At 42.4% G+C, this 27,913-nt stretch overlaps 2 protein-coding genes across 3 annotated transcripts in view; one reads left to right on the plus strand and one right to left on the minus strand.

Moving 5' to 3' along the window:
• Window positions 1-27,913, minus strand: part of LOC135539566 (replication termination factor 2-like) — a 44,399-nt gene that overhangs the window by 10,830 nt on the left and 5,656 nt on the right. The gene's annotated exons all lie outside the window — the stretch shown is intronic.
• On the plus strand, window positions 11,254-26,366 carry LOC135539565 (beta-1,3-galactosyl-O-glycosyl-glycoprotein beta-1,6-N-acetylglucosaminyltransferase 7-like). The gene is made up of 3 exons (XM_064965512.1): window positions 11,254-12,220; window positions 13,574-13,669; window positions 24,391-26,366. The coding sequence occupies exons 1-3, from the start codon at window positions 11,254-11,256 to the stop codon at window positions 24,627-24,629; spliced, it is 1,302 nt and encodes a 433-aa protein (XP_064821584.1). The 3' UTR covers window positions 24,630-26,366.

The following is a 27,913-nucleotide window of genomic DNA, read 5'->3' on the forward strand; positions in this document are numbered from 1 at the left end:
GGCTTAATGCTATGCTAGGCTATCAATACTCTTACACAAATGCTTGTGTAGCTTTGGTTAAAGCATATTTTGAAAATCTGAGATGACAGTGTTGTTAACAAAAGGCTAAGCTTGTGTTTCAATATATTTATTTCATTTAATTTGCGATTTTCATGAATAGGAAACGTTGCTTTATGGTAATGAGCTTGAGGCTATGATTACGCTCCCGGATACGGGATTGCCGACGCTAGAGGTTAAGGGTTTCAGTGACTTCATTAGCTGTGGTTGCAGATGCATATATGGTTGAATCATCCGCATACATGGAACACACATGCTTTGTTTAATGCCAGTGGCAGGTCATTGGTAAAAATCAAAAAAAGTAGAGGGCCTAGAGAGCTGTCCTGTGGTACACCATACTTTACATGTTTGACAGAGAAGCTTCCATTAAAGAAAACCCTCTGAGTTCTATTAGACAGATAGCTCTGAATCCACAACATGGCAGAAGTTGAAAAGCCATAGCACATATGCTTATTCAACAACAGGTTATGGTCAATAATATCAAAGGCCACACTGAAATCTATCAGTACAGCTCCCACAATCATTCTTCAACCAATCAGTCATTTATTGAGTGCCCTTCTCTATTATCATGTTGAAAGTTTGCTGTTAATTTGTTTAGTGAAATAGCATTGTATTTGGTCAAATAATTTTTTTCAACAGTTTGCTAAGAGATGGCAGCAAGCTTATATGTCTGCTTTTAGAACTAGTAAAAGCCGCTTTACCTCTCTGAGGTAGCGGAATTACTTTGGCTTCCCTCCAGGCTTGAGGACAAAGACTTTCCTCTAGGCTCAGATTTTCGAAATATGCTTTACAGCCAAAACTAGCCACTCCTATTGAGTCAGCTACCATCCTCAGTAGCCTTCCATCTAAGTTGTCAATGCCAGGAGGTTTGTCATTATTGACCGATAATTTTTCCACCTCTCCCACACTAACTTTACAAAATTCAAACTCGCACTGCTTTTCTTTCACTATTTTTTTTAATGCATTAATACAATTGCTCACTGTTCGTTGTGGGGATTTCCTGCGTAAGTTTGCCAATGAAATAATTAAAATAACTGGCAACATCAAATGGTTTTGTGATGAATAATCCATCTGACTCGATGAAAGATGGAGGTGAATGTCTTTATGTCAATATTTTCATTTAAAGTACTCCAAAGTTTTCCATCATTCTTTATATCATTGATCTTGGTTTCATAATACAGTTTATTTTTCATTTTGCTGAGTTTAGTAACATAATTTCTCAATTTGCAGAAAATAAGCCAGTCAGATGTTCAGCCAGACTTATTAGCCACTCCTTTTGCCCCATCTCTTTCAACCATTGTTTTTCAATTCCTCATCAATCCATGGAGCCTTAACAGTTCTAACAGTCAATTTCTTAACAGATGCATGTTTATCAATAATTGGAAGAAGCATTTTCTTAAATTCATCAAATGCAGCGTCTGGATGCTCCTCATGAATCACATCAGACCAACAAATATTTTTAACATCATCCACATAAGAGTCACAGCAAAATCTTTTGTATGATCTCATACACTATTTCAGACCCAGCTGTTGGAACTCTGGCTTTCCTGGATAAAGCCACTATATTGTGATCCAATGGGTACGGACATAGATTTAGAACAAAGTGTGATCGATACATTTGGACAGACTTGTTCCTGTATTGTTTGTAAACACCCTGGTAGGTTGATTAATAACCTGAGCCAGATTACAGGCACTGATTACAGTAAGAATCTTCTTCTTGAGTGGAGAGCTTGATTAAAACCAGTCAATATTCAGGTCCCCAAGAAAGTAGACCTCTCTGTTTATGTCACACACTATCAAGCATTTCACAAATTATTTATATACTGACTGTTAGCACCTGGTGGCCTATAACAATACCCCAAAAGAAAAGGCTTTAGATGTGACAAGTGAACCTGCAATCAACCACACTTCAATAACACTTGACATAAGATCTTCTCTAAGCATTACAGGGATATGGCTCTGAATATACAGTGGGGCAAAAACATATTTATCAGCCACCAATTGTGCAAGTTCTCCCACTTAAAAAGATGAGAGGCCTGTAATTTAGCATAGGTACACTTCAACTATGACAGACAAAATATCCAGAAAATCACATTGTAGGATTTTTAATTAATTTATTTGCAAATTATGGTGGATTTGGTCACCTACAAACAAGCAAGATTTCTGGCTCTCACAGACCTGTAACAACTTCTTTAACCTGTTGTGACTCTAGGAGCAAAATAAATACAGTAGGGAAAGAGGTAGTTGTATGAGCTAAATTATAGGTGGGCTATGTACAGGTGCAGTAGTCTGTGAGCTGCTCTGACAGTTGGTGCTTAAAGCTAGTGAGGGAGATAAGTGTTTCCAGTTTCAGAGATTTTTGTAGTTCGTTCCAGTCATTGGCAGCAGAGAACTGGAAGGAGAGGCGGCCAAAGAAAGAATTGGTTTTGGGGGTGACCAGAGAGATATACCTGCTGGAGCGCGTGCTACAGGTGGGTGATGCTATGGTGACCAGCGAGCTGAGATAAGGGGGGACTTTACCTAGCAGGGTCTTGTAGATGACATGGAGCCAGTGGGTTTGGCGACGAGTATGAAGTGAGGGCCAGCCAACGAGAGCGTACAGGTCGCAATGGTGGGGCTTTGGTGACAAAACAGATTGCACTGTGATAGACTCCATCCAATTTGTTGAGTAGGGTATTGGAGGCTATTTTGTAAATGACATCGCCAAAGAAGTTGAGGATTGATAAGATGGTCAGTTTTACAAGGGTATGTTTGGCAGCATGAGTGAAGGATGCTTTGTTGTGAAATAGGAAGCCAATTCTAGTTTTAACTTTGGATTGGAGATGCTTGATGTGGGTCTGGAAGGAGTTTACAGTCTAACCAGACACCTAGGTATTTGTAGTTGTCAGAGCCATCCAGAGTAGTGATGTTGGACAGGCGGGCAGGTGCAGGCAGCGATCGGTTGAAGAGCATTTAGTTTTACTTGTATTTAAGAGCAATTGGAGGCCAGGAAGGAGAGTTGTATGGCATTGAAGCTTGCCCGGAGGGTTGTTAACACAGTGTCCAAAGAAGGGCCAGAAGTATACAGAATGGTGTCGTCTGCATAGAGGTGGATCAGAGACTCACCAGCAGCAAGAGCGACATCATTGATGTATACAGAGAAGAGTCGGTCCAAGAATTGAACCCTGTGGCACCCCCATAGAGACTGCCAGAGGTCCAGACAGCAGACCCTCCGATTTGACACACTGAACTCGATCAGAGAAGTAGTTGGTGAACCAGGCGAGGCAATCATTTGAGAAAGCAAGGCTGTCAAGTCTGCCGATGAAAATGTGGTGACTGACAGAGTCGAAAGCCTTGGCCAGATCAATGAATACGGCTGCACAGTAATGTTTCTTATCGATGGCGGTTAAGATATCGTTTAGGACCTTGAGCGTGGCTGAGGTGCCCCCATGACCAGCTCTGAAACCAGATTGCATAGCAGAGAAGGTATGGTGAGATTCGAAATGGTCGGTAATCTGCTTGTTGACTTGGCTTTCGAAGACCTTAGAAAGGCATGGTAGGATAGATATAGGTCTGTAGCAGTTTGGGTCAAGAGTGTCCCCCCCTTTGAAGAGGGGGATGACCGCAGCTGCTTTCCAATCTTTTTGAATCTTAGACGACACGAAAGAGAGGTTGAACAAGCTAGTAATAGGGGTGGCAACAATTTTAGAAAGAAAGGGTCCAGATTGTCTAGCCCGGCTGATTTGTAGGGGTCCAGATTTTGCAGCTCTTTCAGAACATCAGCTGACTGGATTTGGGAGAAGGAGAAATGGGGAAGGCTTGGGCGAGTTGCTGTGCTGTTGACCGGGGTAGGAGTAGCCAGGTGGAAAGCATGGCCAGCCGTAGAAAAATGCTTATTGAAATTTTCAATTATGGTGGATTTATCAGTGGTGACAGTGTTTCCTATCTTCAGTGCAGTGGGCAGCTGGGAGGAGGTGTTCTTATTCTCCATGGACTTTACAGTATCCCAGAACTTTTTTGAGTTAGTACTACAGGATGTACATTTCTGTTTGAAAAAGCTAGCCTTGGCTTTTCTAACTGCCTGTGTATAATGGTTTCTAGCTTCCTGAACAGCTGCATATCACGGGGGCTGTTCGATGCTAATGCAGAATGCCATAGGATGTTTTTGTGTTGGTTAAGGGCAGTCAGGTCTGGGGAGAACCAAGGGCTATATCTGTTCCTGGTTCTAAATTTCTTGAATGGGGCATGCTTATTTAAGATGGTTAGGAAGGCATTTAAAAAAAAAACAGGCATCCTCTACTGACGGGATGAGATCAATATCCTTCCAGGATACCCCGGCCAGGTCGATTAGAAAGGCCTGCTCGCTGAAGTGTTTCAGGGAGCGTTTGACAGTGATGAGTGGAGGTCGTTTGACCGCTGACCCATTACAGATGCAGGCAATGAGGCAGTGATTGCTGAGATATTGGTTGAAGACAGCAGAGGTGTATTTAGAGGGCAAGTTGGTTAAGATGATATCTATGAGAGTGCTTGTGTTTAAGGCTTTGGGGAGGTACCGGGTAGGTTCATTGATAATTTGTGTGAGATTGAGGGCATCAAGCTTAGATTGTAGGATGTTAAGCATGTTCCAGTTTAGGTCGCCTAGCAGCACGAGCTCTGAAGATAGATGGGGGGCAATCAGTTCACATATGGTGTCCAGAGCACAGCTGGGGACAGAGGGTGGTCTATAGCAGGCGGCAACGGTGAGAGACTTGTTTTTAGAGAGGTGGATTTTTAAAAGTAGAAGTTCAAATTGTTTGGGTACAGACCTAGATAGTAGGACAGAACTCTGCAGGCTCTCTTTGCAGTAGATTGCAACACTGCCCCCTTTGGCAGTTCTTTCTTGTCTGAAAATGTTGTAGTTTGGGATGAAAATTCTAGAATTTTTGGTGGTCTTCCTAAGCCAGGATTCACACAGCAAGAACATCCAGGTTGGCAGAGTGTGCTAAATCAGTGAATATAACAAACTTAGGGAGGAGGCTTTAATGTTAACATGCATGAAACCAAGGCTATTACGGTTACAGAAGTCATCAAAAGAGAGCGCCTGGGGAATAGGAGTGGAGCTAGGCACTGCAGGGCCTGGATTCACCTCTACATCGCTGGAGGAGTAGGATAAGGGTATGGCTAAAAGCAATAATAATTGGTCGTCTAGAACGTCTGGAACAGAGAGTAAAAGGAGGTTTCTGGGGGCGATAAAATAGCTTCAAGTATAATGTACAGACAAAGATATGGTAGGATGTGAATACAGTGGAGGTAAACCTAGGCATTGAGTGATGATGAGAGAGATATTGTCTCTAGAAACATCATTGAAACCAGGATATGTCATTGCTTGTCTGGGTGGTGGAACTAATAGGTTGGATAAGGTATAGTGAGCAGGCCCAGAGGCTCTACAGTGAAATAAGCCAATAACCACTAACCAGAACAGCAATGGACAAGGCATATTGACATTAAGGAGAGGCATGCTTAGTCGAGTGATCAAAAGGGTCCAGTGAGTAGTGAGGTTGGTTGGGTCACAGCGATTTAGACAGCTAGCCGGACCATCGGTAGCAAGCTTGCATAGGATGGAGGTCTGTTATTAGCCACCTCGTGCGTTTCCGTCGGTAGGATTAGTGGGGTTCCGTGTGGTAGAGGGGATGAATACAATTCTCACACACACACACACACACAAAAAGAGATAGTTATAGAGGCCCAAGGAAAAAAATAAAAGAAAAAAATTAATTGTCCGATAAGACAGCTATCTGAATAGACCTATCAGCTGCTAACGGTTAGCGGACCGCAGATGGGCGTTCAGGTAACGTCGCAACGGAGGAGCCAGCCGGATAACTCCCTCGGGTAGATAACGTTGGTAGTCCAGTTGTGAAGGCCCGGTGGGGCTCTGCGTTGGCAGTAAAACGGGTTCGGATAGGTGATTGTAGCCCAGGAGTGATTGATGGAACTCTTCAGCTGGCTTGCTCCGGAATAATTGATGTTTGCTCCGGAATCGACAAAAGCCGGATAGCAGCTAGCTAGCTGCGAGATCCAGGTATAAATGCCCAGTGTTAGCGGTTGAAATCCAGGGACATGGAGAGAAATATAGGTCCGGTATGTTCTGGTCCGAGCCGTACAAAACTGGGGATAGATTTTCGAGCTAAACCGTGGTTAGCTGAATACTAACAATTAGCCAGTAAAGAAGCTAACTAGCTAATGAGTATCTTCTGATTAGCTTCAGGCTAGCTTCTGGATTAGCTTCTGGCTAGCTTTTGGATTAACTTCTGGCTAGCTTCTGGATTAGCTTCTGGATTGCTTCTGGATTAGCTTCAAGCTAGCTTCTGGATTAGCTTCCGGCTAGCTTCTGGCTAGCTTCTATGGAGGATTACAGATTTGAGGTAAATAATACTTTCTTTTTTTTATAAATATAAATTGGTGAGGCAGGTTGCAGAAGTGTTTTGAAGATGAGTTTATGGAAAATAAAAATATATATATAAAAAGGTATGCGAAGAAAGAGATATATATACACACACACACACACATATACATATACGGGACAAGACGAGGACAAAAGACGAAAACCAAAATAGAACATTTTGGTAAAAACTCAACTTGTCGTGTTTGGAGGACAAAGAATGCTGAGTAGCATCCAAAGAACACCATACCTACTGTGAAGCATGGGGGTGGAGACATCATGCTTTGGGGCTGTTTTTCTGCAAAGGGACCAGGACGACTGATCCCTGTAAAGGAAAGAATGAATGGGGCCATGTGTCGTGAGATTTTGAGTGAAAACCTCCTTCCATCAACAAGGTCATTGAATATGAAACGTGGCTGGGTCTTTCAGCATGACAATGATCCCAAACACACCGCATGGGCAATGAAGGAGTGGCTTCGTAAGAAGCATTTCAAGGTCCTGGAGTGGCCTATCCAGTCTCCAGCTCTCAACCCCATATAACATCTTTGGAGGGAGTTGAAAGTCCATGTTGCCCAGCAACAGCCCCAAAACATCACTGCTCAAGTGGAGATCTGCATGGAGGACTGGGCCAAAATACCAGCAACAGTGTGTGAAAACCTTGCGAAGACTTACAGAAAACCTTTGACCTCTGTCATTGCCAACAAAGGGTATATAACAAAGTATTGAGATAAACTTTTGTTATTGACCAAATACTTATTTCCACCATAATTTGCAAATAAATTCATTAACAATCATACAATGTGAGTTTCTGGATTTTTCCCCCGCATTTTGTCCGTCATAGTTGAAGTGTACCTATGATGAAAATTACAGGCCTCTCCCATATTTTTAAGTGGGAGAACTTGCACAATTGGTGGCTGACTAAATACTTTTTTTGCCCCACTGTATATTAATATGGGCTATTTTCAGCCTTTTCCTGGGTAGCTTATCAGCGAAAGACATAATACTGAAAAGAGCAGACAAAGCAAAATAAAAAAAATACATTCAGCAGTCCATTAATCAATTGGTGTGTGCGCGCGCTGCGGAGTTGAGGCTACAAACCATATGATTAGCTCGCTCATCCATTCCATGCTTCTGGGAGGGTGGGTGGACAATGAGTCTGTCATAGTGGATGTACGCAATGTCCCCACGCGCTCTGGCAGCTTTCATGGCAGGGATCAGTTCTTTCCTCTTCTGGTGCTCAGTTTCAGGATAGTCCTCGTAGAGGAAGATATACTTTCTTGGCTCTTTCCAGAACAGCAACCTTGTTCTTGAACTTCAGGAACTTGAGCACTATTGGCCTGGGCCTATCACCTGGGTCGGTGGAGGGTTCTCCAGTCATGTGTGCACGCTCCACCTCAATCTACCTGTGGTCCATCTTCAATTTCTCAGAGATCATTTTCCTCACTTTATCCTCAGACTCTGTCCAGGTCTCATGTGGTGATTCCATCCACAACTATGTTGTTCCGCCTTGATTGTCCCTCGAGATAAATCAGATTATCGGTCATTGTTATCATGAATACACACACAGAACTGATGTCCTCTCTCAATGACTTACAGATTGCTGTCATCTTGCCATTCTCTTGTTTCAACTCATCGAGCTGACCCTGGGAAAACTGCAAACTGTTCTTCAGGTCCTGGAAATCTCTGGTCAGGTCATCCATTCTTTTATTGATAAAATCCACGAGAATTTGGACAAAACACTTGAAGCTATTTTCTTGTAACAACTGCTTGTAGGTCTCTTTTGTTCAATTAAAAGATCCTTCACGTGTGATAGAGACACCACTGTCCTCAATGGTACTCCCGCCTGCTTTGGTCTTGCCATGGTAGCTAGCAACATATGTTACGCTGTTACTACTCTCAGTTCCAGACAGGGCAGGTCACAGGGAAGATTGAAAACAACAGCAGGGATCTAGACAGCCACAAACCCGGGACAATCCGCAGTCCCAGCCACAATGGCTAACCTCGTTGAGGGCTGCGTTCAAGAAAACCTTGCTAGCTTGATATGCAGCTAGCTAGCAGCTAGGCTAGCTGCGATGCCAAATAGCTCCTCAGACCCATCCTTGGTCAGCAGGATCACTGGAAAGAGATAAGTAGACCCAGAAACTGATGCCAACTGCTTTCCAACTTTCCAATACACTTTCCAAACAAAAACCGAGCGCTTCCTCATTCAACAGGAAGTGTTAAGAGGGGAGGCCATTATATCCATAATTTGGCAGGCTAAAAGAAAAATTGTGGAATAATGGAGGGAAAAATAACTTTTCTACTCAAATCAACAGGTTATGTTGTGTTCTTTCCCCCCCCCCTTCTTTCATAAAAACAGACCTGTGCATTACTAGTGAATGTTTATTTTCATTAATGAGTGACAAACGCTCACGTGCACACTCATGTTCATATACACACACACTCATAACGTCACACTCGGCCACACAAAGACAAAAGCCCACCAGCAGGGGGACCTATTGTGTCCTGGTGTCAGCTCAATGTGACCTCTGGCCATGTGGCCGTGTTAACACAACAAGAACTAATCTCAGTCGCTGACAAGGCAGCAAACAAAACACTGGCTGAGGCTGTCACTGCCTCCGGCGGCACTCTACTCTGCACAGCACTAAACCAGCCACAGCAGCAGAACCATCTGAGAACTCTCCCAGGAGAGAGGGAGTGAGAGAGGCAGAGAGAGAGAGGAGTCGAGGATAAGATCCATAATCCATGCTAGGACTGCTGCAAATCTGACATTGGAAGAAAGATTTTTTTTATTTTTAGCTTTTGTGTTAAATCTAAAATTGGGAAAGGAGAGAGAGAGAAATAGCAATACGGGGTGAGAGATGGAGAGAAAAAAAATTAAGCGAGGCAGTTGAAGATCATTTTAAAGGTGGTAGGAGACTGTCTGGAAAGGTTGCCAGTGCTTGTATATGGGTGTGTGTGTGCGCCAAATGAGAGAGAATCCACCCTTACCAGGCAGGGCCGGCCCTCATCTCAGGTGGGATGCAGTGGGAGCGCCTCAGCCACAGACGTGAGAGCAAGAAATGACACACGCAGGCACACGCACACGCTCAAAAGAGACGGATGCGGAGTACAACGACCTTGCGAGCCACCCGCCGCCCTGAGACAACCACAACAAAAGCAACGTACAGCAAACTGCAGCAGCATCAGCTCCACCAGCCCATCCCTTGACAACCCATGGCTCCAGCTCCCTGCGTGTGCCAGGCTTGACTCCCTGTTGGTTCCGGCTCGCCATTTTTTGTTAAGGCGCTTAATGTTTAACCTATTCTTCAGCAAAATGACCCTGGGTTCAACTGCAATTAAGGTAACTGGATAGCCTTATCCTCTGTGTGCGTGTAACACTTAGAGGTAACGGTAGATTGTATTTGCCCTGAATCAAAATGTTGCTGAGGGTAGTATGCAATGATGTGTGTGGAATTAAACATTCCCACAATGAGCTTTCAATTACAAATGCCTAAGAGTGATGGAATATCTGGTTAATTACTCAATCCATTAAACAGGTGATAAAATAAAAGCATGGCTCCATGAGAACTAGCAGTGTTTAATCCAACTAATAATGGCAACAGGTGGTTCACATTTGTTTTTTAAATCTTGCACACTGGATGATACACTGCTATCCACACATAGTTTGCTTAGTTTCTAAATAAACAATGCCAGTTGACTGTTTCATTTCTCGTGAAAAAGTCTCCCATTAACTACAAACAATAAATCAATGGCAGTTTGCCATAAGCAAACAAGACGGCTCTCTCAGAATCAGTAAGCCAAGAATGAGATAAATCCCTGGGGGTTCTATTCAACTTTACCTGTCTGTTGACATAATTACTGCATAGACAAATCTTGTTTGTTTTTTTCCTTGATGTCACAATGGCCCTTGTAGTTGATGTGGGAGACCCTTGGGATTTCATTACATATTCACATAACAAGCCCAATGTCCAAATCTCTTTAACAGGCTGCCACTGATTATCGGGTTCTAGCAAGTCTCTGGTGAATAAGTCTCTCTAGTGTGCTATCAGGCAACTGCAGAGGGTGTTATAAGAGCAACTGGATTCTTATTGATTCTCCACCAGTGGTAGTGCAGTGAATGAGCAAAGCAGTGTAGCTCACTTCTTACAAAATATAATCAATCTGTTAGCAGGAACAACAGGTAGACCTACTTTGATTTACAAGTGATTAAGAAAATGTATGATGTTAATTATGGCTGTGTGATCCTATTTAGATCCAGGGTATTGTGTATCTAGGAGCTTGAGCATTTCCATATTTCGAAACCTGTATACTGCAAAAAAACAAACCTTGTTTGCATGGCTAGGTTCAAAATTCAAATGTGCATTTCTATTCTGATGTCTAGGAGTCTGTCTCTTGCATTGCTTAATGATTCATTTCTTCAATTTCCTGAGCCAGCTTCATCAGTCCATCTAGCAGCATTATCTAAGTATTTCCTCTCTACTCACTTGTATCATCTGTTGTGATCGGATTAATAAGCACTCCATAAAAAGCTACTCATCTTTGCTGTGTGCTGGGTTTTTAAACATCTCTAGAAAGAATCCCCATATGAATTGCAATGAGGAAACATTCTTACGGTTGTAAAACATTGCAGATAATTTTGGTTATTTTTCAATAATCTTCCATCAAAAGTATGGAAGGGTATGAGTCTTTAAAATACTTTTAATGTCTGAAGTCTGGCTTTGTCATTTTACAGTACAGCCTCACCCTGGTCTTTTGCTGCCGGTGATTGTGTGGTGTCCGTCCAGTGCTGGACTATTATGCTCCAGCTGGAAGGCGCAAAGTGCAGTTTCCTGTTCTGCCTGGGAATATGCATGCTCATCTGCGCAGTCATCTACCTGAAGGCCATGGCTGGCACAGATCCCCAGGGTCAGAGTGGGCCCCTGGGCTGCAGGCCATTCTCTAAGTACTGCCAAGCTTTCCTCCCCAGCACCAAGGGCTCAACAGCATGGCAACGCCATGACTGCCAGGTGGAGAGCTATCTTCTGAGTATGGGAAGTCGAGGTGGGGACCGGGACTGCTCCCGTCTGGTGAGGGAGCTTCACTTCATCACCAGCCCGCTGAGCCGGGAGGAGGAAGACTACCCTCTGGCCTTCATCCTCACTGTCCACAAGGAGCTGGAGCTGTTGGTGCGCCTGCTTCGGGCCATCTACATGCCGCAGAATGTCTACTGTATCCACGTGGACGCCAAGGCTCCGCGGGAGTACAGGGAAGCCGTGGAAAGCCTTGTGAGCTGCTTTCCCAATGTGTTCCTGGCCAGCCACAGCGAGATGGTGACCTATGCCGGGTTCTCACGGCTGCAGGCCGACATCAACTGCATGAGGGACCTGGCGGCATCGCCTGTGCCCTGGAGGAAGGTGCTCAACTTGTGCGGCCAGGACTTCCCTGTAAAGAGCAACCTGGAGCTGGTGCGCTACATGCAGAGCAAGGAGTGGAGGGACAGGAACATGACCCCGGGCATCAAGCAGCCTGCGGCTATGAGGCACCGGACTCAGCTGCAGTACAGAGAAGTCAGGGGCTCCCACGTGGCCCCCAAGCGCGGAGGCCCAAAGAAAGGTGCTCCGCCCCACAGGCTTCAGATGTACTTTGGTACAGCCTACTACGCACTAACCAGGACCTTTGTGGAGTTTGTACTGAGGAGTCATGTGTCCAGAGACCTGCTAGAGTGGTCCAAGGACGCATTCAGCCCAGATGAGCACTACTGGGTGACGCTCAATCACATTAAAGGTAAAGTACAAGTTTACAAACAGCACATAAAAAGCAACTTGTAATCTCTGTAACTGAGCTTATATCAATGTTAAATCCGTGAGGAAAACAGATAAGACATCTACAATCTTTCCATGAGTGCATAGCTATGCCACACACAACCTTTACAATTTGAAATGTATCCAAAAGCAAAAACCTAGGAGACGAAATGGCTATGCTTAATCGATAAATCCTGGTGGCCTAGTAACTGAGTTCGTGAAAGGCTGACTTACAGTACATTTATTTGGGGTGTTCAAAGATTACTTCTAGCCTTGAAACTTAAAAGGAATGGGTTCAACATGCCCACATTGTTTGAAGTAAACCAGCGTAGCTCAATGACATGTATTTTATGAAGCCCTTTTTACATCAGCAGTTGTCAAAGTGCTTTACAGATAACCAGCCTAAAACCCCAAAGAGAAAGAAATGCAGAAGCACAGTGGCTAGGAAAAATAAGTCAAATATTCCACCCCTTTGTTATGGCAAGCCTAAATACATTCAGGATTCCAAATTTGCTTAACAACACAATACATTGCATGGACTTACTGTTTGCAATAATAGTATATAATAGGACTTTTGAATGAAAGTACCCCACACATACAGATAATTGTAAGGTCCCACAGTCGAGCAATTCATTTCAAAACACAGATTCAACAACCCCCCCGCTTGTAATCGTTAAGGACTACGGGTTATTCATGATTAAAAAAAATCAACAGAACGGAGCTAAGCACAGGCAGAATCCTACAGGAAAACCTGGTTCAGTCTGCTTTCCACCAGACACTAGGAGATGAATTCACCTTTCATCAGGACAATAAGCTAACACACAAGGTCAAATCTACACTGGCGTTGCTTACCAGAGTGGCTGAGTAACATTTGACTTAAATCGATTTGAAAAATCAATGTCTGGACCTGAAAATGGCTTCGCAATGATCAACAACCAATTTGACGAGCTTGAATTTTGAAAAGAATAATGGGCAACTGTTGTACAGTCCAGGTGTGGAAAGCTCTTAGAGACTTACCCAGAAAGACTTTCAGCTGTAATCGCTGCCAAAAGGTGTTTCTACAAAGTATTGACATACGTAAATGAGATATTTCTGTATTTCATTTTAAATAAATTAACAAAAAAATTCAAAATACATGTTTTCACTTTGTCATTCTGGGATATTGTGAGTAGACGGGTGAGAGAAAAAAAGTAATCAATTTTGAATTCAGGGTGTAACAACAGAATGTGGAATAAGTCAAGGGGTATGAAAACTTTGAAGGCACTGCAAGTGACACGTGAGATTCTATAATGAAAAGTGAGAATTAAATTGTTTTGAATCGATTATCTGCTCCTAGAAGCGCCAGGAAGTCATGTAGGAGGCGGCTGGGGTGGCGAGATCCGGACAATCAAATGGAGGGATCAAGAGGGGACTGTACACAATGGATGCAAAGGTACAACAACTCCCTATCCCGGTCAAAGTCAGTTTCTACTCTTGAACTCACTTGTCTAGGGCATGTTTTGCTCTTTGATTCCAGATTAGTCTTCTGATTAGGAAGCAAACTGTTCACACAAATCAAAATCGTATGTCACATTTGCCGAATACAACAGGTGCTTACTGAAAAGCTCTTAACCAAACAATGGTTAAGAAAATATTTACTAAATAAACTAAAGTTTAATAAAGCAACAATAAAATGAGGCTATATGCAGGGGGTACCGGTACCGAGTCAAGGTGCAGGGGTACAGGTTAGTCGAAGTAACGGAGGTAATATGTACACGAGAAGACAAGTACATTAGAGTGTTTAGTTTGAGAAACAGACAAGTCCCCAACTGGCAGCTTTATTAAATAGTACCCGCAAAACACCAGTCTCAACGTCAACAGTGAAGAGGCGACTCAGCGATGCTGGCCGTCTAAGCAGAGTTCCAAAGAAAAAGCCATATCTCAGACTGTCCAATAAAAAGAAAAGATACTGGACAGAGGAACTCTTAACACTCAAATGTACTTGTCATCTTGCTCAGTTGTGCACCAGGGCCTCCCACTCTTTCTATTCTGGTTATAGCCAGTCTGCACTGTTCTGTGAAGGGAGTAATACACAATGTTGTACGAGATCTTCAGTTTCTTGGCAATTTCTCGCATGGAATAGCCTTAATTACTAGACTGACGAGTTTCAGAAGAAAGGTCTTTGTTTCTGGCCATTTTGAGCCTGTAATCGAACCCACAAAGGCCAAAGCTCCAGTCTAAAGAATTCCAGAAAATGAGGTCATGGCTTTAGAAGCTTCTGATAGGCTAATTGACATCATGAGTCAAATGGAGGTGTACCTGTGGATGTATTTCAAGGCCTACCTTCAAACTCAGTGCCTCTTTGCTTGACATCATGGGAAAATCTAAAGAATTCAGCCAAGACCTCAGAAAAAAATTGTAGACCTCCACAAGTCTGGTTCATCTTTGGGAGCAATTTCCAAACACCTGAAAGTACCACGTTCATCTGTACAAACAATAGTACGCAAGTATAAACACCATGGGACCATGCAAAAATCATACCGCTCAGGAAGGAGACGCGTTCTGTCTCCTGGAAATGAGCAAAAAATGCAAATCACTCCAGGAACAACAGCCAAGGACCTTGTGAAGATGCTGGAGGAAACAGGTACAAAAGTATCTATAGCCACAGTAAAATGAGTCCTATATCAACATAACCTAAAAGGCCACTCAGCAAGGAAGCAGCCACTGGTCCAAAACCGCCATAAAAAAAAGCCAGTCTACAGTTTGCAACTGCACATGGGGACAAAGATTATACTTTTTGGAGAAATGTCCTCTGGTCTGATGAAACAAAAATAGAACTATTCAATATAGTTGACCACTTTTATGTTTGGAAGAAAAAAGCGGGAGGCTTGCAAGCCAAAGAACACCATCCAAACCGTGAAGCACGGTGGTGGCAGCATCATGTTGTGGGGGTGCTTTGCTGCAGGAGGGACTGGTGTACTTCACAAAATAGATGGCATCACGAGGAGAGAAAATTATGTGGATATATTGAAGCAACATCAAGACATCAGTCAGGAAGTTAAAGCTTGGTCACAAATGGGTCTACCAAATGAACAATGACCCCAAGCATACTTCCAAAGTTGTGGCAAAATGGCTTAAGGACAACAAAGTCAAGGTATTGACCTCAATCCCATAGAACATTTGTGGGCAGAACTGAAAAAGCGTGTGCGAGCAAGGAGGCCTACAAACCTGACTCAGTGACACCAGCTCTGTCAGGAGGAATGGGCCAGAATTCACCCAACTTATTGTGGGAAGCTTGTGGAAGGCTACCAGAAACATTTGACCCAAGTAAAACAAATTAAAAGGCAATGCTACCAAATATTAATTGAGTGTATGTAAACTTCTGACCTACTGGAATGTGATGAAAGAAATAAAAGCTGAAATAAATTATTCTTCTCTCATTCTGACATTTCACATTCTTAAAATAAAGTGGTGATACTAACTGACCTAAGACAGATAATTTTTACTAGGATTAAATGTCAGGAATTGTGGAAAAACCGAATTTAAATGTATTTGGCTAAGGTGTATGTAAACTTGACTTTGGCTGTGTATGTGTGTGTATATATATATATATATATATATATATATATATATATATATATATATATATATATATATATATATATACACACATATACACACACTGCTCAAAAAAATAAAGGGAACGCTAAAATAACACATCCTAGATCTGAATGAATTAAATATTCTTATTAAATACTTTTTTCTTTACATAGTTGAATGTGCTAACAAAATCACACAAAAATTATCAATGGAAATCAAATTTATCAACCCATGGAGGTCTGGATTTGGAGTCACACTCAAAATTAAAGTGGAAAACCACACTACAGGCTGATCCAACTTTGATGTAATGTACTTAACTTCTTGCGACTAGCAATCCCGTATCCGGGAGCGTAATCATAGCCTCAAGCGCATTACCATAACGCAACTTTTCCTATTCATGAAAATCGCAAATGAAATTAAATAAATATATTCAAACACAAGCTTAGCCTTTTGTTAACAACACTGTCATCTCAGATTTTCAAAATATGCGTGACAGCCAACGCTAGACAAGCATTTGTGTAAGTTTATCATGGCATAATGCTATGCTAGGCTCTGCTGGCAGCAGGCAACATTTTCACGAAAATAAGAAAAGCAACCAAATTAAATCATTTACCTTTGAAGAACTTCAGATGCTTTCACTCAGGAGACTCCATGTTAGATAGCAAATGTTCCTTTTTTCCCAAAAATATTATTTTTGTAGGCGAAATAGCTCCCGTTTGTTCATTCTGCTTGGCTGAGAAATCGACCGAAAAATACTTCAACTATAAAGGCAAACTTTTTTCAAAATTTGCTCCATAATATCGACAGAAACACGGCAAACGTTGTTTCGGATCCTTCCTCAAGGTGTTTTTAACATATGTATTCGATAATATATCCATCAAGGCAGTCGGTTTCTCATAAGAAGCGATTGGAAAAATGGCTACCTCAGTATTTTACGCAAGGTTCTGCGGGAGACACCATGTGACCACATGCCATATATGGTCTCTTACAGCCATTCTTCAAGGGAAATGCCTAAAAAGATGTCACAATGCTGTAGACACCTTGGGGAAAACGTAAGCTCATTCGTAGCTCATTCACAGCCATAAGGAGTCATTGGCATGAGGCGGTTTCAAAAACTGCGGCACTTCCTGATTGGATTTTTATCTGGGTTTCGCCTGTAACATCAGTTCTGTGGCACTCACAGATAATATCTTTGCAGTTTTGGAAACGTCAGTGTCTTCTTTCCAAAGCTGTCAATTATATGCATAGTTGAGCATCTTTTCGTGACAAAATATATTGTTTAAAATGGGAACGTTTTTCATCCAAAAATGTAAATAGCGCCCCCTATATCGTAGAGGTTAAAACAAGTCAAAATGAGGCTCAGTAATGTGTGTGGCCTCCACCTGCCTGTATGACCTCCCTACAACGCCTGGGCATGTTCCTGATGAGGTGGCGGATGGTCTCCTGAGGGATCTCTTCCCAGACCTGGATAAAAGCATCCGCCAACTCCTGGACAGTCTGTGGTGCAATGTGGCGTTGGTGGATGGAGCGAGACATAATGTCCCAGATGTGCTCAATTGGATTCAGGTCTGGGGAACGGAAGGTCCAGTCCATAGCATCAATGCCTTCCTCTTGCAGGAACTGCTGACACGCTCCAGCCACATGAGGTCTAGCATTGTCTTGCATTAGGAGGAACCCAGGGCCAACCACACCAGTATATGGTCTCACAAGGGGTCTGATGATCTCATCTCGATACCTAATGGCAGTCAGGCTACCTCTGGCGAGCACATTGAGGGCTGTGAGGCCCCCCAAAGAAATGCCACCCCACACCATGACTGACCCACCGCCAAACCGGTCATGCTGGAGGATGTTGAAGGCAGCAGAACGTTCTCCACGGCGTCTCCAGACTCTGTCACGTGCTCAGTGTGAACCTGCTTTCATCTGTGAAGAACACAGGGCGCCGGTGGCGAATTTGCCAATCTTGGTGTTCTCTGGCAAATGCCAAACGTCCTGCACGGTGTTGAGCTGTAAGCACAACCCCCACCTGTGGACATCGGGCCTTCATACCACCTTCTTGCCATTGGCTACGGAGTGTGATCACAGTCCTCCGGAACAGCTGGTGCTCTCATGCATGCTACAGTGTTGCTTGCCTTGAAGTAAGCATAAAAGGCATTTAACTTGTCTGGTAGGCTCGCATCACTGGGAAGCTCATGGCTGGGCTTCCCTCTAATCCGTAACAGTTTGCAAGCCGACGAGTGTCAGAGCCTTGACGCTTTACCTGTTTGATGGTTCATCTGAGGGCATAGCAGGATTTCTTACAAGCGTCAGGATTAGTGTCCCGCTTCTTGTAAGTGGCATCTCTAGCCTTTAGCTTGGTTGTGATGTTGCCTGTGATCCATGGCTTCTGGTTGGGATATGATACGTACGGTCACTGTGGGGATGACGTCATTGATGCACTTATTGATGAAGCAGGCGATTTATATGGTATACTCCTCAATGCCAGCGGATGAATCCCTTAACATCCAGTCTGTGCTAGCAAAACAGTCCTGTAGCTTAGCATCCGCATCATCTGACCACTTCCGTAATGAGCGAGTCACTCATACTTCCTGCTTTAGTTTTTGCTTGTGTTGAATTCTTACGCTGATATATAGAACCTACGACACTATGATAGCTTAGGCCAAGTTTATTCACCCCAAAAGGATCGAACACCTGAACAGACAAAAACTCACATTTTTTATTTTACCTTTATTTAACTAGGCAAGTCAGTTAAGAACACATTCTTATTTTCAATGACGGCCTAGGAACAGTGGGTTAACTGCCTGTTCAGGGGCAGAACAAAAGATTTGTACCTTGTCAGCTCGGGGATTTGAACTTGCAAACTTGCGGTTACTAGCCCAACGCTCTAACCACTAAGCTACCCTGCCGCCCCACATTGAATATAGTTGCGAGGAGTCCATGTATTCCTAGATTCAGATCATTCAGGTGAGAAAAAACATCACCCAGATAGGCCAGCCGTGTGAGAAACTCGTCATGCAAGCGGTCAAAAGTGAAAATTATGGTCAGTAAAGAAAACTTTAAGCTCGTCTCTCAATTCAAAAGAAATGTGTCAATACTTTGCACCTTGATAACAAGCGTTCTTCTGTATGTTGTAAAAGTGTTCATTGCCCATATCCTTGCATAGTGCAGGGGCCTTGCTTTATCAAAGTTACCCATTTTCACTGTAGTGTCCAAAACATATTTCAAGCTGTCAGCCATTCCCTTGGCAGCAAGAGCCTCTCGGTGGATGCTGCAGTGTACCTATGCTTGGAAATGAGACCCTTAAACCCAGACTTGGACCATATACCCACTCCACTGAACAGCAGGCGAGTGATTGCTTTGCAGCCCTTGCAGTTAGCCACTGATTCCTTCCAAACCACTCAATGTTGAATTTGCGATTTCCAACTTGTTGTGTAATGTTTATGTCCAATGAGCACTTAGACGTTTAATCTATCATTTCTCTTCATATGAAAAGGATTTGCCAGTAGTTTGTCGACGTGATTCATGATGATGACTGCTTGTCTAGCTTGTTAGCTATGATTTTGAATGTATTATGCTGACATGATCAGTCCAATCAGTGTGCCCCACCTGCCCTGAATGGCGGGTCACCACTGGTCTTGTACTGGACTCAGTGTCAGTCAGATACATTTGTACTCAGTCTTGGACAGTGAGGACTCGTAATTTCCTCCCGAGATCAGCGGGATAGAAAACTCAGAATTATCATCTTCCATTCAGTCAGCGCATAAAACCGCTTCACCAGGCTAAATATATACACTCCTTTCTTGAAACAATATCTTAAGAGCCTTATTTATTATAGACATGTTTGCGCATTGGCGAACCTATCGGGCTTGAAAGGCACACCCAATCAGATTGATGTGGTTTAAGCATTGATGTGGATTTAGACGATAAATGGGTTTTTTCTTCAATACATTTTTTTAGATTTTGAAAGTAAAAATCTGAAAAATCTATATGAAAACGTATGATTTTTCACAGGGTGCCTTTATGTCGCTGGGCGGGCCATTTGGAAACTTTTTGGCAAACTTAAGAGTATATCCACTTCTCCAGGCACTGCTACACCACTGCATAGGGCCGATGGAAAGACAGCAGTCACAAACAGCATGATGTTTTTTTTTCTTCCATTTTTATTTAACCAGTTAGGCCAGTTGACAACAAGTTCTCATTTACAACTGCGACTTGGCCAAGATAAAGCAAAGCAGTGCGACACAAACAATAGAGTTACACATGGGATAAACAAACGTACAGTCAATAACACAATAGAAAAGTCTATATACAGTGTGTGCAAATGTAGTAACATTAGGGAGGTAAGGCAATAAATAGGCCACAGTGGTGAAATAATTACAATTTAGCAATTAAACACTGGAGTGATAGATGTGCAGAAGATGAATGTGCAAGTAGAGATACTGGGGTGCAAAGGAGGAAAAAAATAACATTGGGGATGAGCTGGGAGTTGGGAGGGCTATTTACAGATGGGATATGTACAGGTGCACTAACTTTAAGCATCAGCTATCTGAGCAGCTGTACACAGCCCATCTGTAAATAGCACATCTAACTACCCATCTCATCCCCATATTGTTTTTAATTTACTTTTTTGCACACCAGTATTTCTACTTGCACATCTATCCCTCGTGTTAATTGCCAAATTGTAATTACTTCGCTACTATGGCCTATTTATTGCCTTACCTCCTTACGCTATTTGCACACACTGTATATAAACTTGTTCTATTGTGTTATTGACAACTTTTGCTTATTCTATGTGTAACTCAGTGTTGTTGTTTGTGTCGCATTGCTTTGCTTTATCTTGGCCAGGTCACAGTTGTAAATGAGAACTTGTTGTCAACTGGCCTCACTGGTTAAATAAAGGTGAAATAAAAATAAATAAAAACAGGAGCAATGATAGGTAAGCTGTTCTGACAACTGATGTTTAAAGTTAGTGAAGGAGATATAAGTCTCCAGCTTCAGTGATTTTTGCAATTCATTCCAGTCATTGGCAGCAGAAGAAAAGGCGCCCAAAGGAGGAGTTGGCTTTGGGGGTGACCAGTGAAATATACCTGCTGGAGCGCTTGCTACGGGTGGGTGCTGCTATGGTGACAAGTGAGCTGCTTTAAGGTGGGGCTTTACCGAGCAAATACTTATAGATGACCTGGAGCCAGAGGGTTTGGCGACGAATATGAAGCGAGGGCCAGCCAAGGAGAGCGTACAGGTCGCAGTGGTGGGTAGTATATGGGGCTTTGTTGACAAAATGGATGGCACTGTGACAGAGGGTATGTTTGGCAGCATGAGTGAAGAATGCCTTGTTGCAAGATAGGAAGCCAATTCTAGATTTAATTTTGGATTGGAGATGCTTAATGTGAATCTGGAAGGAGAGATTACAGTCTAACCAGACACCTAGGTATTGTCCAAATATTCTAAGTCAGAAGCGTCCAGCGTAGGATAAGTGTACGGCTAAAGGCAATAACAACTGGTCATCTAGTGCGTTGGGGACAGAGAATTAAAAAGGGGCAGATTTCTGTGCGTGGTAGAATAGGTTCAAGGCATAATGTACAGAGAAGGGTCTGGTAGGGTGCGAGTACAGTGGAGGTAAACCTAGGCGTTGAGTGATGATATGAGAGGTTTAGTCTCTGGAGGCACCAGTTAAGCCAGGTGAGGTTTCCGCATGTGTGTGAAAAGGGAAAAAAGAGCTATCCAAGGCATTGTTAAAGAATAAGCAGTCCATAAACTTACATAAAAAGCCAAATCCGAATACAAAAACACAACCAATAAACATTTCCTCATCAAAATTGACAACTATTACTTCCCATTGCAAAAAAAAAACATTTCACCTTTAGCACACCAAGTTACCAGTGCCTTAGAATACATAATTCCCTCACATTCTAAGAATATATGAAAACGACCATATCTTACGTGGTTTTTTGTTAGAATTTTTTTGAAGAAGTGGCATTCATCCTGGTGTTGTAAATTAAATCAAACCTCCATGCTTCACGGCGGGAGCCACATATGTAGAGATCATCCATTCACCTACTCTGCGTCTCAAAGACACAGCGGTTGGAACAAAAGATCTCAACTTTGGACTCATCAGACCAAAGGACAGATTCCACCTGTCTAATGTCAATTACTCATGTTTGTTGGCCCAAGCAAGTCTCTTCTTCTTGGTGTCCTTTAGTGGTTTCTTTGCAGGAATTCAAACAAAGGCCCGATTCACACAGTCTCCTCTGAATGGTTGATGTTCAGACGTGTGTTACTTGAACTCTGTGAAGCATTTATTTGGGCTGCAATCTGAGGAGCAGTTAATTGCAGATTTCTGAGGCTGGTAACGCTAATGAACTTATCCTCTGCAGCAGAGGTAACTCTGGGTCTTCCTTTCCTGGGACAGTCCTCATGAGAGCCAGTTTCATCAAAGCGCTTGATGGGTTTTGCAACTGAACCCGAAGAAACTTTCACAGTTCTTAATTTTCCGGATTGCTTGACCTTCATGACTTAAAGTAATGACAGACTGTGGTTTCTCTTTGCTTATTTGAGCTGTTCTTGCCATAATATGGACACGGTCTTTTACCAAATAGGGCTATCTTCTGTATACCACCCCTACCATGTCACAACCCAACTGACTGGCTCAACGCATTAAGAAGGAACTTCCACAAAATGACACCTGTCAAGAAACCTGTCAAGTGAAATGCATTCCAGGTGACTACCTCATGAAGCTGGTTGAGAGAATGCCAAGAGTGTGCGAAGCTGTCAAGGCAAAGGGTGGCTACTTTGAAGAACCTCAAATATATTTTGATTTGCTTAACACTTTTTTGGTTACTACATGATTCCATGTGTGTCATTTCATAGTTGATGTCTTCACTATTATTCAACCATGTAGAAAATAGTTTAAAAAAATAAAGAAAAACCCTGGATTTAGTTGGTGTCCAAACTTTTGACTAGTACTGTGCATAAGTTATTTTTCCCAAGAGATGGCTAACAAAAGCAAGCTCTCTGCAATAAATAAAAACACTTCCACTCAGATGATCATTTGAAACGTAACTTCTAGTTGAAAGGGAGACGCTATCAAATTATCAGCAACATCCTCTTTGATAAGACCTGCTGCAGCAGCTGCAAACTAGCCGACAACAAAAGCTAGCGAGACCGTGGGGAAACTACTGCTTGCTATTGTGCACTGACCTGTTGGCCTTCAAGGCAGAAGTTTCCATACGTTTTTGTAAAAATGGTCCCACCCATTAAGTCAAAATGTTATTGGTTGATTCCACTCCAAAATGTTACCCTTATACAGTTGAATGGCAGATGTCTTTATCTAGCTTCTGCAGGCCTAGCCAATGGCTGACTTACCTATATTTATCTCCCCAGAGACCAGCAAAGAAAAATCCTGGTTGGATATTTTTATTTTATTTTCATTGTTAACCCTTTCCAACAAAAACAGAAGAGATTAATTCAGAATATTATTGAAAATAATATTATTATAATCATTTTATAAATCCTTAGCCCTTCTCTGAAGGTGTAAAGGCCCATTGTTCCCCACTGTGCTGGGATTAGTAATAATTTGTAGAGTGGCTCTAAATTCCCTCAGTTTGCATTTTTTCACTATTCTGAATGTCTAAAGAATCCATATGTTGTTCTGAAATATGAACACAGAAATACTCAACATTTTGAACTCTTAATATGGTGGTGATATGACAAAATTACAATCATGGTCTTAAATTGGACTCACGTTGTTCTGTCCTCGGTTTTGATTCAATCGCAGACCTCTTGTCCCCCTCCCGGTCTCAGTCTTGACTCGATTATCTCCGGTCTTGAATTGGTCTCGCTGTAGTTGGTGTGGTCTACAGCTTATCATGAGGTACTCTACCTCAGGCGAGCAAAACCTTGAGACTTCCTTAATACAAAATTTTTTGCACCAGCTGTTATTGACAAATAAACAGACCACCACTCGTCTTACCGGAGGTAGCTGTTCTGCCTTGCCGATGCACGGAAAACCCAGCCAACTATATTATCCATGTCGTCGTTCAGCCACGACTCAGTGAAACAAGATATTACAGTTTAAAATGTCCCTTTAGCAGGATAGTCTCAAAATGGAGCTCATCCAGTTTATTCTCCAGTGACTGCACGTTGGCCAATAGGACGAATGGGAGAGGCGGGTTACCCAGTCGCTGACTAATTCTCACAAGGCACCCAGATCTGCGGCCTCTGTATCTCCGTCTCCTCTTCATGCGAATGTCGGAGATTTGGACTTGGTCCGGGAGCAGCAGTAAATCCTTTGCGTCAGACGGATTACAGAAAAAAAGTATTTGTCCAGTTCGGTGTGAGTAATCACGGTTCTGATATCCAGAATCTCTTGTCGGTCATAAGAGAAGGTAGCAGAAACATTATGTACCAAAAAAAGTTAGTGCGGAAAAAAAAATCAAATAATATTGGGCAATTGGTTAGGAGCCCGTAAAACGGCAGCCATCCCTTCCGGTGCCATTGTTTGAGCAACAGCAGTTGATAGACTTTGATACTGAGCTGAATCTCATATTTATGTCCTTTCTACTGCACGTCTTTCCGCAGGCCACTATGTTAGGGACATCTGCATCTATGGTCTGGAGGATTTGAAGTGGATCATCGACAGAAACAGCATGTTTGCCAACAAGTTTGAGAGCAAGGCCTTCCCAGAAGCGTTGGACTGCCTGGAGCAGTGGCACAGAGACAAGGTCCTGCAGCAAGCCATGGTTCCCATCCAGTCATGGTGGCAACTTGCCACGCAAGGCAATGCCACCTCTCTTTTCAATGCCACGGTAGGACTTTGACGAGGTTGTGGGGTTCTTCCTGTCCAAAATGGATGTAGTTCTCCCAATAGTTGTTGGTTATTGTATCACTTCAGAGGGCTGTACTAAAAGTGTGCTGCTTGAGCCTTGATGCATTTCTGTTGGTTCGTTTAGATCAAATCTCGAGAAAGTCACTGCTTGGACACGCAATCAAAAGCTAAGCGACAATTACCTAACATTCTTCTCTATTCGTAGGAAACTGTTTGCGAGGGGAGCAGGGAAGACTTGTTATTGACATATCTCAGTTGTCCGGAAACACTTTGTGGTAAATTTAGGCTCTGTGTATCACTAAGAGGCACAGTGGCTGATGCAACCATAATCACTAAAGAATTCACAAGTCTCCCCCCACGTCAAACAAGGACCTTTACTGACCTGTGGTGCACTTTGACAACAGAACCACATGGGCCACTGTACTAAAGACATTTGTCAACCTTTACAGAAAAAAACAGACAGCTCTGTGGACATGGTTGCTTAGATGTGTCATAACAACTGGCCACTGTACCTAAGAAACTCTGCAAACCTTTACAAGGGAGAGCAATACAGAGCTCTCTGGACATGGCTACTTAAATGTGGGAACTTGAATATTGCCAGTTCAACAACAACTCACTCACACTCGATTACATGTTAAGAATAATCCATTTAAAAGTTTTTTATTTTATTTTACCTTTATTTAACCAGGCAAGTCAGTTAAGAACACATTCTTATTTTCAATGACGGCCTGGGAACAGTGGGTTAACTGCCTGTTCAGGGGCAGAACGACAGATTTGTACCTTGTCAGCTCGGGGGTTTGAACTCGCAACCTTCCGGTTACTAGTCCAACGCTCTAACCACTAGGCTAACCTGCCGCCCCTTGTGTGATTGCCTATTGCAAATAAAGTGGCACTCATTTTATGACAGCTTTACATATGTTTGTCTGTGATTGTTATGTTGTAAATGTGAACATTAAGTTAATGCTGCCACTTCAGATAACTGACATTTTTTCTTGTACTGTACCCAATGATTTATGAAAACTTGCTTGACGGGTCAATGTCCTCATTGTGGTTTCACAGTCTTGTTTAATATATTATGTACACACTATTAGAATAGTTATGAAATACACCTTGTTATATTTGGTAACATATGCTTGTTTTCCTTATACTCCAATCTCAAAAAATGTAAAACACTGACAAAAGCTCTGACGAAGGCCTTGAGGCTGATATGTAAAGCTTAACAAAGAGCAGTAAACAGGTGTGTTTGTTAAAAGGTAAAAATGTTGCGTGTGCTAATCATGACCCGTTAAAATGGTTTCCTATTTGTTTTGCAACTACTTCAAAAATAGGTTAATAATTATTTAAAGTTACATTAAAAAAAGTCCCACTGTTCTTTGATAATTTCAACTACTGCTAAATGATACCCTCTGAGCTTAGTACTGGCAAAGTACAACTGTATAATAAGCCAAATAGGCTTAAACATTTGCACTGACATTAAATATTGTTACATTGTGTATGTTGTCAATTTAAGAGAACAGGGTACAATAAATGTGAACTGCCACTGACATCGAACCATATTTCAATTGATTTCAAGAAATGTAACATATTAAGGGCTTGAAAGTGGAAATCGTACAGCATGCACTTTTTTTTATACCCAGAACATGTTTGTTCACTGTAAAGGAAGTTTAGCTATTCACTGAAATTCCCAAATGCTTTGAATACATAAAACATTTGTTATAAATTCACTTGGTCTTAACTTAGCTTGATCTTCGCTTTGCTTCATGACTTTGTGCAAATTGTATCAACAGCCCTTTTGCAAACAAATCGTACAATCACATGCAGTGCAAATGGACAAGGCACTTGAATCTGTTCCCCCTTGAGATTTAGCAAGGAAAATTCCCACAAGTGGACAACCACAACAATGCCGCTCTCACGCTCTGATGGAGTCGGAAAGGTGACCTGTTGTGCTGCTCGCTCTCCCGATTCCACAGTAGTCCTGAAAATTCGACCTTGGCTAACAGTGACTAGGGTCTGGTTTCAATAATGGTCACTTTTGGCATAGAGGAACTACACCACTGCCTACGTCACTACTTTATCTGTTTGAATAAAAATCTAAATAGTAGTTAGCAAGTTGGAGATCAGAGACAGTGGTGTTGCTCCTCTATGCCTCCCAAAAATAATAGTATCATTGAAATCAGACTCAAGTCAATGTGTGGCCTAGGGTCAGGTTTTCGCAACTAATACCACAGCACCACATGGTTTCCAATCATCTGGCAGCTTCGTCATTTAGTCTGGCTCAGGTTACGGTCAGCTGGCAGGAGGCATCATGGGATTGGGAATAACGACAGGCACAGGGCTGGGGGGTTATCTGGTTACCATGACACCGAGGAGGGCTTTTACTGTCGTAAAGTTACAGCACATTAATTTTTTGGAGGTGATCTGCTGTTTCTCAATAGGATTTCCTGTGCATTGTGTGTCCTACTTTGCCTATCACATTCTTACCTTAAATAGAACATGTAATCAATACAAATGTTAGAACACAGTGCAGCAGGCATGATGAATGGGGCACCATGGTACTTTTCTATGTAAAAGATGGCAATCAGATACAGTAGCTCCAACATTTTATTTGCTTTCCTTTGCTAAACCACACATACTGTATAATTTTGAAATTTCAAACCAGGGAAATTTGTATCTCCATATCAAGGCAAACAATTGACGCCATAAGAAGAAATGGACCTGTGGCCAACTCCATGGAACTCAAAGTAACCACACAAGTCAAAAACAGCAGACCGGAAGGTTAATCATTCACATGTGAACATGTGAACAGTCTGACAACTGTGCAGGGACACGCCGTCCTAAAGGTTGATTAATCTACAGTAGAAGACACAAACAGCACCACCCTCCATTTGAAAACTCTCTCTACTGTCAAAATACAGATAACTGACTATAACAGCAGGTTTTGTGTAACAAAGGAAAATGTGTGGACAGGGTAGTAACTGATTCAATAATAAGAGGGTAGAGGTTTGCATACAGAACATTCCAATATCTTATTTTAGTACACACTGAAGGCTTGGACTGAAACACCCGTGAAAAAGCTTTTTCCCCTGCTGCTGCTAGTGGGGGGAAAAAAATATGAAGATATTGGAGTCTATCTACTTTGTGAGAGCCTACCCTCTTATTGGTTTTACCAACCAAAAAAAGTTAACCATGGTGGTACCTTGTTTTGTTACTAATTTGACAAATGTAGAACAGAGCTTGTTGAATAGATGTGGTGTAAGTTTTACAGTGCAGCCGGAA

Source organism: Oncorhynchus masou, chromosome 5, assembly GCF_036934945.1.
Source record: "Oncorhynchus masou masou isolate Uvic2021 chromosome 5, UVic_Omas_1.1, whole genome shotgun sequence".
NCBI lineage: Eukaryota > Metazoa > Chordata > Actinopteri > Salmoniformes > Salmonidae > Oncorhynchus > Oncorhynchus masou.

Excerpts from the sequence above, each read along its gene's own strand:
- LOC135539565 (XM_064965512.1), top strand. The coding sequence starts at position 11,254 with ATGCTCCAGCTGGAAGGCGCAAAGTGCAGTTTCCTGTTCTGCCTGGGA. Across the intron at positions 12,221-13,573 it reads GACGCTCAATCACATTAAAG|AAGCGCCAGGAAGTCATGTA; the intron begins GTAAAGTACAAG and ends ATCTGCTCCTAG. Across the intron at positions 13,670-24,390 it reads TGTACACAATGGATGCAAAG|GCCACTATGTTAGGGACATC; the intron begins GTACAACAACTC and ends GTCTTTCCGCAG.